The 8,928-nt window shown below is 38.1% G+C and overlaps 2 protein-coding genes across 3 annotated transcripts; both read left to right on the top strand.

Annotated features, from left to right (window-relative positions):
• Positions 1-379: 379 nt before the first annotated feature.
• LOC111022814 (protein NUCLEAR FUSION DEFECTIVE 4) lies at positions 380-3,967 on the top strand. Of its 2 annotated transcripts, none has more exons than XM_088126750.1 (3): positions 380-891; positions 1,425-2,314; positions 3,197-3,967. In XM_088126750.1, exons 1-3 carry the CDS (start codon positions 520-522, stop codon positions 3,681-3,683), a joined length of 1,749 nt encoding a protein of 582 aa, XP_087982876.1. In that variant the 5' UTR covers positions 380-519; the 3' UTR covers positions 3,684-3,967. The 2 variants fall into 2 exon arrangements, with proteins under 2 accessions (XP_087982876.1, XP_087982877.1); XM_088126751.1 differs by having other exon boundaries at positions 714-891; positions 1,408-2,314.
• A 2,675-nt stretch (positions 3,968-6,642) lies between these two features.
• Positions 6,643-8,383, top strand: LOC111022790 (aspartic proteinase CDR1-like). The gene is made up of 2 exons (XM_088126788.1): positions 6,643-7,447; positions 7,853-8,383. The coding sequence occupies exons 1-2, from the start codon at positions 6,646-6,648 to the stop codon at positions 8,332-8,334; spliced, it is 1,284 nt and encodes a 427-aa protein (XP_087982914.1). The 5' UTR covers positions 6,643-6,645; the 3' UTR covers positions 8,335-8,383.
• The last annotated feature ends 545 nt before the right edge of the window (positions 8,384-8,928 follow it).

Genomic DNA, 8,928 nt, shown 5'->3' on the forward strand with positions numbered 1-8,928 from the left:
AGTTTGTTGTTGTTGAAAATTAATCTTACAACCTCTACTTTCACCAAGTATTCTTTTGTCTTGTTACTAACTAAAATATATATATATAATTCTATATCAAAATTTGAAAATCAAAAGAAGTGGTTTCTAGAAACTTATTTTTGTTTTTAAAAAAATTAGGCTAATATTTAGATATATTATGAAGAATTTAAAAAAACATATTAAAAAAATGGTAAGAAACAAGAAACAAGCCTAATTTTAAAAAATGGAAATCTTATAAACCCTGAAATGACAAATTTGAATCAAATGGTTACTAAAATCAATGATTGAATCATGGGTGACATAAATCAAAATGTGATCAGATATGTTGTACGCTAATTTTAGCACCGTTCAAGACATGGATAAGGAAAAAGGAAAAGACAATTCTCAACCACCGTTGGATCTAACCACTGCAACCCACCCATGGCATGGCCTACCTGCCAATAATTTTTCAGAACCGCACCCCTTTTCAATCACCATCCTCCTCCTCAGGCCTCCGCCATGAAAATAAAGCACAGAAAAGCTCAAACATTTCCTCTTCTTCCAATCAAGAAACAGAGAAGGATGATGGGCCAACCTGGAAAGTGGGTGGCGCTGGTGGCGGCGATATGGATTCAGGCATTTGCAGGCACCAATTTTGATTTCCCCTCCTATTCCTCCGATCTGAAGGCGGCGCTCGGGATGTCGCAGGTGGAGCTCAACTATCTGGCCGTCGCCTCCGACCTTGGGAAGGCCTTCGGTTGGTGCTCCGGCGTCTTTCTCTTGTATTTTCCCCTCTGGGTTGTCATGCTCATGGCGGCTTCCATGGGGTTTCTTGGCTATGGCCTTCAATGGCTCCTCCTTCAAAGGATCGTGTCTCTGCCCTACTTCCTGGTTTGCTTTCATGCCCTTCTCTTCTCCCCTGCAATTCATTCAATTGTGTAAAACTTCAAATACCATAACCTAAATTGGATGCATTTTCAAACAAATTCCGAAAGGGGGTTTTCGTATAAGAACCTACATAGCTCAATTGATTAACACATTAATAGACACAATAATGGGCAGTAAGGATAAATAGACACAATTGTTCATCCGAATGGATTTTCTTATAAGAACCCTATCTCAATTGATTAAGGTATTACCAACTTGTGGCACATGCAGTAAGGATAAATAGACACAATTATTCATCCCAACAAAATTGTCACAATAGTGGTTAGGGTGGTTAAGGTATATTTCTTTTTTCCTAGAGTTTTGGGATTCAATCCCACATCCCAAATGAACAAAAAACAAAACTGTCACATATTTAATACCCTTGTCATCTACTAAACTAGGAAGAATAAAAAATACAAGATTGGGGGGGTGGGGGGGACAAATTGGAAAGAATGATCTGATTTACCTGCTTTGTGACAGAGGTTCCTTGTAATCAGGTATATCTTCTCTGCTTGCTGGCTGGATGTAGTATCTGTTGGTTCAACACAGTCTGCTATGTCTCGTGCATTCAAAATTTCCCGGCGAACCGAGCGCTTGCACTGTCCTTGATTGTCAGCTTCAATGGCGTCAGTGCAGCTTTATACACCCTGATTGCCAATGCAATGGACCCCAATGATGCTAGCTTCTACCTCTTCCTAAATGCACTGGTTCCTCTCATCATCTCTGCCCTTGCCCTCTTCCCTATCCTTCATCAGCCTCCGGTTCAGTTGCCATCTGCCGATGCCACTCGCCATGATTCCCTTGTCTTCCTCTGCTTATACGTCACAGCAGTTATCACTGGCCTGTATCTAATCATCTTCAATCCCATGCCTTCCAACAAATCGGGGTCCCAAATTCTGTTAGCAGGGGCCATTGCCCTTTTACTATTTCCTCTTTGTTTGCCAGGAATTCTGAGTACTCGCAAGTGGTTGAGTCGGATCACATCCACCAGCTTGAGCTGGCTTAATAACTCTAGATTCAACCTTGTCGATCATGAGCTTCACCAGGAGCTCATCACTGTTGGAACAGAAAGAAATGGCACTAAGGGATTCATTCCTTTTGATTATAAGGAGAAGGATAGCATTTCAACGAAGGTGATGGAGAAAGAGAACTTGGTACTACTTGAAGAAGAGCACCAGGTTAAGATGCTCGTGCGGCGGTTGGACTTTTGGCTCTATTATGTTGCATACTTTTGTGGTGGGACAATTGGATTGGTTTACAGCAACAACCTTGGGCAGATCTCAGAGTCACTAGGATACAGTTCGTTGACAAGTTCGCTTGTAACACTCTACTCTTCTTGCTCCTTCTTTGGGCGGTTAATCTCAGCAGCCCCAGATTTTATCCGTGAGTATGTAGTAACAGCAAAAGGTTCATATCTTATCTGCATACATTCATTTTTCATTGAAAGATTAAATCTAGATAACTTGAGACCCTCCATTTGCATTAGAAAGTGTGGGTTCATATTCTTTCTTCTAGACTGCATACCTTTTTTTTAATAGATAAGAGACTGAGAATGTATTAAGAACAGAAGGAAAAGGCCTAGAGGCTGGGGTAGAGTGAACCCTGCCGCGAGAACTAACACAAAAAGGTCTTTCGTCATTTACAATTATGAGGAGGCTTAGTTATAAAAGAATTTCGTATGATTAGTGCTCCACTAAAGATTAAAACTATTTCCAAAAGAAGGATACTTATCCTAAAAAATCCTATAATTTCTTTCTATCATTTCTTTCCAAAAGTGACACAGCAGGGACCTCCATGCACATCTCCATAAAACTTTTGCCTGCCTCTTAGACTTCATACTTTGTAACAGCAAAAAGGTTCATATCTACATGTATTCACTTGCCATTGAAAGATCGAGGTTAGATAACTTGAAACTTTCCATTTGCATTATAAATTGTGGGTTCATATTCGTTCTTCTAGATTTCACGTAGTAAATGCAAAAGGTTCATATCTACATGTACTCATTTGACATTGAAAGATAAGTTCAGATAACTAGGAACTTTACATTTGCATAACAAAATATGGGTTAAATCATATTCTTTCTTCTAGACTTCATGTAGTAACATAAAAAATGTCTATATCTACATCTACATGTATTCATTTGCTATCGAAACTTATCATTTCCATTGGAAAGCTTGACTTCATATTCTTTTTCTAGACTTCCAAAACACATTCAGTGAACAATAAGAGAGAAAAATGATGCTCATGGATTGACTTTGTACCTGTGCAGAAAGGTGTACTTTCCAAGAACTGGGTGGCTAGCCATTGCACTGGTGCCAACTCCAATTGCCTTCATTTTACTCGCTGCATCAGGCAGCAAGATAGCATTACAAGCCGGCACTGGGTTGATCGGCCTAAGCTCTGGATTTATATTTTCAGCCTCTGTTTCAATCACATCGGAGTTGTTCGGACCAAACAGCGCAGGAGTCAACCACAACATCCTCATAACCAACATTCCCCTCGGCTCATTCCTCTACGGCGTCCTAGCGGCCGTGGCGTACGATTCAAGCGCCGGAAGTTCGCACCAGGCCGAGGCGGCGGCCGCGCTGGGGGACGCGGTGGTTTGCATCGGCCGTAAATGCTACCTGCAGACGTTCATATGGTGGGCGTGCATCTCCCTCTTCGGCCTCGCTTCTAGCTTCTTGCTTTTCCGACGGACGAAACCGGCATACGACCGCCACTTCGAGAGTAATCTGAAAAAGACACCGCCATTTTAGATCAGAGAGAGCTCGCCAGTTCCCTTTCTGAACTGAAGTTTACGCAGAAAAATCAAGATTTATACTCGATATTCAAATGGTGCTGAAATTGAAATCCCAGATCCGAATTCCGAATTCAAATCAATATATACCTAATTCAATAATGTAGAACGGATTCTCCTGTAGTTTGAGAGGGAAAGTCCCGATTGCATCGGAGCTTGGCGGGCTCAATTTGAAAGGAAAATCAAAATGTAATTAGCGTGGATCCTGGTTGGTTAATTAAAGTAACTTCTTGTTCTTGTTCATGTTACTAATTTCTCTCTTTTTTTCCCTGAAAATTTGGGGAAAATATAAGAAAATGTTTTAAAATCCTTTTACACTGTCCCTTTAGCCGTTCTCAGTTTCAGAGAATTCAAACCTCTGTTTGCTTAGTTTTTATTTTAAATAATAATTTTAAGGTTGAAGAACACATTTGGAGCTATACTTCTTCGGTAGTTTCTCTAAACTTTTAAAAATAACGATTTTTAGTTCTTGTATTTTTAAATTAGTTATAATTTAGTCTTTCTTAACTTAAAATTTAAGTTAAGATTTAACAAAATTTTACCTAGCTGCCCACTATAATATATATGCATACAAATTAAAATGTGTGCAAAATTATGAACTAGTTCAAGTTCGAGTTGGTTCAAACTTAGATCGGTTTAGGGTTTTAAAAATCATCCGATGTTTGCAGGTGATGGAATTGACGTCGAAGACGATGAAGAAGAAAAGGCAGGTGAAGGTGGTAACATTGCTTTTTTTTTTTTTTGATATAACGTGAGGGTGGGGTTTGAACTCATGACCTCTTGATCAGAGAAAAGTGTCTAAACCACTTGAGCTATGCTCGGTTTGGCAGACGGTAGCATTGCTATTGAGAGAGCACTGTCTTTAGACAAAATATATCAATTGTTTGTTACCCTGTTTTCTTTTTCCACAAAATTTAATTACTCTTTGGGTTAGAATTGAAAGCTGAGAAATTGAAAATCCCCTTAAAGAAAAGGGGTGATTCTTCTTCTCTCCCATAAGAGAAAGTACCCAAATGGAACAAAAAAAGGGTGGGGGGACTAAATTGGGTACTGGAGAGTTATGGAAAAAGAACAAATGTGAAGTCTCGTAATGAGATAATTGGTACGAAGAGAATTATCATTATGTAATGTAACTTTCATTTCAGAATTCACTATTACGTGTTGATTTCATAGCTCACTGTTACTTTAAAACAATATCTTCGACAAAACCATGTAAGATTATAGAAAATTTGGACACATGAATATAGAACTTTGAGATTGGTTTCAATTTCAAAAGTTTCAATTTTACCGTTAATCTTTGATATAAAAAGTACACTATGACAAAAGTTGTTCCAATTATGCCTTTAATATATATATGTATATGAGATAAAAAAATATTAAATAATTTACTTCCTTCCAAAATAATAATTCTAATTGAAAAATGTACGAAAGCATACTATATGTGTATAGCTCAAAGTTTAGTTGAGCTGGTTAACACATATATCTCCAACAAAAAAAAAATTCGTGAGTTTGAATCTCCACTCCACATATTCCACGTATTGTTGTATTAAAAAAGTCAAAATAATATTTTAAAATTCTATATGAATTATTTTTTTCTAACCAATGTGGTTTTCTAGTCATATACACAGATAAAATAAAATGTCACACATGCATGTCACACACAAAGTTCATATACCATATTTACAAACGGAATATTGTTAAACTCATTGCAAATGGAACTCATTTGTTTTATTTTTGGTATGCGAATACAGTATTTATCTTTAAATACTGCTCGGATTCTTCCTGACTTGAGTGTTGGAGTGTTTTCTATCTTGCAAGTCTCCTATTCGTTTCTCTCCAACTCGTTTTCAAGGTCATTTCTCAATCCGAGCCGAGGTTCGCGGGCTTGGTCATTTATATATATATATATATATATATATATATATATATATATGTTACTCTCATGTCTACTAAATTTTAATCAAGTGATACGATTGATAGTTAATAAAACTTTAAAAAGAATATGAACAAAAATTGAAAAGTTTTATTTTGTTCCGAGTTGATTGACAAAGATTCAAACATACAACCATAGAGAGGGAGGTATTCTTCTCTCTTGATTCCTTATTCTTTTAGTACTACTTGACCCAGTTGATTAGTTGTTTGGCTAAATGAAAATGAAAAATATTCTAACAAATTAATCCCATATTCCTTCAATGTTAATAAGCACACCGCACGAAACAAAACAAAAAATTAAATTTTTTTATAATTGAGATTTGTTGTTTGAGCTAAAAATCTATGATCGTACAATGTTCGAATTTGAAACTTCAAAGTAGATGATATCCTAAGACTCTAAACACTTGATACGCTATCTTCAAGAGACATCTTAAACTAAAAAAAATGTAAGTTTAAGAAACTTATATTTGAAATACAAAATATATATAAAACAACTCAAATTAATTGTTCGTTATAAAAAAAAAACGACTCAACATTCATATTCCTCCCCTCGTGAACTCAAAACTCATGGTTTTGTCCAATAAACCGCACTAATCCACGGCACAAACATGAGTTCTACATCATAAACCATATCCTAATTTCATACACAATTCTTAAAAAAGAAAAAAAAGGAAAAATTTTGCCTATTCAAAATCTCACCCACGACGTCTAAATTGTAATAGATACAATAACTAAAAAAACACTCAGACTTGGAATTCCAACATTGGAATAAATTCCCATAAATTTCGCCATTACAAACAATCACCAAATGCAATAAAAGGAAACAAAAGCGTCAAATTAATTACATAATTCTCCTAACCAATTATTCATAATTTACAATTTGCCTTCCAAAACGCCCCCATCGATTCCATTCACTTCCATTTCCAGTTCACTATTTAATCCAATTCCTCAAATCCCATTCTCCAAAATCTCCATCGCCAATCTCATCCATGGCAATTCTTTCTCTCCTCCTCTTGTTCTCCTCCGCCGTCGTCGCCGTCGATTATGGCTTCACCGTCGAATTGATCCACCGAGATTCTCCCAATTCGCCGCTGTTCAACCCCTCGGAGACCCACTACCACCGCCTCACTAATGCCCTCCGCCGCTCCATCAGCCGGCACGCGGCGGCGCCGGCGGCGGACGTTGCGGAGGCGCCGATGTATAACAACAGAGGCGAGTATCTCATGAAGCTATCCCTCGGAACGCCGCCGTTTCCGATCATGGCCATTGCCGATACCGGAAGCGACATCGTTTGGAGCCAGTGTGCGCCGTGCACTCGGTGCTACACGCAGTCAGCGCCGATGTTTGACCCGAGAAAATCGGCGACTTATAAACAAATCCTCTGCTCCTCGCCGATTTGCCCGTTCTCCGGAACCGACTCTTGCCCGGTTCGGTCTGACCAGTGTGAGTACTCGATTAATTACGGCGATGGGTCCCACAGCCGCGGCGACATTGCTGTCGACACCGTGACGCTGGGGTCCACCTCCGGCCGGCCGGTGGCTTTTCCTTGGACCGTGTTCGGCTGCGGCCGTGACAGTGCCGGAACCTTTAATGCGAATGTCTCCGGCATAGTGGGGCTCGGCCACGGCGTCGTGTCGCTGGTCTCGCAGATGGGGGCGGCCACCGCCGGGAAATTCTCTTACTGTTTAGCTTCGATCGGTTCCGATTCGATCCGTTCCAGCAAGCTCAGCTTCGGCGCTAATGCTGTTGTCGCCGGCGCCGGAACTGTCTCCACCCCTATTTATACAGGTAGTGATGATAAATTATTACTAAATAATGAATCGAAATAATTAACAATTTTTTTAAGGTGCTTTAATATTCAAACAAATACTAAAAATTATGCTAATTTTATCATATATTTTTTTTTCTATATTTTTCACTTTTCTTCAAACTATATTTACATTTTTAACCAATTGTTAAAAACAAAATTTCCTTTTTGAAAAATATGTTTCAAATTTTGGCTTTAATTTTTAAAACAATTGGAAATAATTGATAATAACAAGATAAAGAATACATAGCAATAATGGAAAGCTCGACTTTCGATGACAGAAAATTAAAAATGATTAAATACTTGTCAAATAGGAAATTTTTTATTTGTGCCGACTGTCGATAAAAATTTTATCAATATATTTAACTTTTCATTCATATTCTTATGAGAAGCCGATGGTCCGTTCTATCGGCTCAAGTTGGAAGCTATGAGCGTTGGGAATAACAAAATCACGTTTTCGACCGCGTCTTCGTCACCCGGAGATGCAAACATCATCATCGACTCCGGCACCACCGTCACGTTACTCCCACCGGATTTCTACGCCGACTTTGGCACCGCAGTTTCCGACGGGATCAATCTCGAGCGCGTGAGAGACCCGAACCAATTTCTAGACTTCTGCTTCCAGTCGACGGCCGACGACTTCGACGCGCCGTCCATCACGGTGCACTTCGAAGGCGGGGACGTGAAACTGAGCCGGGAAAATGTGTTCATAAGGATGGCGGACGACGTCGTTTGCTTGGCCTTCGTCAGCGCCCCCCAAAACGGCGGCGTTTCCATCTACGGCAATATTTTGCAGACCAACTTCTTGATCGGTTACGATACTCAGAAAATGGCTGTCTCCTTCAGGCCGGCGGATTGCGCCGCCATGTGATTCTCACGTGCCGTCTTGTTCTTTTGAAAGAATAAATTATTTCTATATATCCATGCAAAATTATTTATGATTTATAAAATTTCGACAGAAAATAGTATACTTTTTTTCTTCACGTTTACGTACGATCTTATTTTATATATAAAAAAAACACACAATTTGGACTTATTATGATTTATTCAATTATCGTATTGGCTTAAATGAAATTGTGTTATTAGTACAATTTTAAATAGTAAGTAATAATTTTGTTATAATAAAATTATCAAGCAGATTCTATTTGATTGTAAAATAATTCTTATAACTGTTAACTTTTAGTTGAACTAAAAGAAATGTTAAATTTTAATTAATTAGTATATATATTTTTTAACACAACAATTAAGGATATGTATTTGAACAGACGAATTTTATATTTACCATTTTTATTTGTAAAAAATTTAATGGTGGTGGATAAATATATGTGCTCGTGTACCTATGTTTTTAATTAAAAATTAAATAGCTTCCAAAATTTTAATAGTGGCGGATGGAAAGTTTTTTACCAATCAGATGATAAGTGGCATTGTTTGTAAAATACTAAGACAGGAATGAGAAAAAATAAAG

The sequence above is a fragment of the Momordica charantia genome, assembly GCF_013281855.1.
Source record: "Momordica charantia cultivar OHB3-1 chromosome 7 unlocalized genomic scaffold, Mcharantia_2.0 BLBB01000007.1, whole genome shotgun sequence".
Classification (NCBI taxonomy): Eukaryota; Viridiplantae; Streptophyta; class Magnoliopsida; order Cucurbitales; family Cucurbitaceae; genus Momordica; species Momordica charantia.

Coding starts and splice junctions, on each gene's coding strand:
- LOC111022814 (XM_088126750.1), top strand. CDS start 520: ATGAAAATAAAGCACAGAAAAGCTCAAACATTTCCTCTTCTTCCAATC. Junction 892..1,424: donor TGTCTCTGCCCTACTTCCTG/GTTTGCTTTCAT, acceptor CCTTGTAATCAG/GTATATCTTCTCTGCTTGCT. Junction 2,315..3,196: donor GCCCCAGATTTTATCCGTGA/GTATGTAGTAAC, acceptor GTACCTGTGCAG/AAAGGTGTACTTTCCAAGAA.
- LOC111022790 (XM_088126788.1), top strand. CDS start 6,646: ATGGCAATTCTTTCTCTCCTCCTCTTGTTCTCCTCCGCCGTCGTCGCC. Junction 7,448..7,852: donor CACCCCTATTTATACAGGTA/GTGATGATAAAT, acceptor TATTCTTATGAG/AAGCCGATGGTCCGTTCTAT.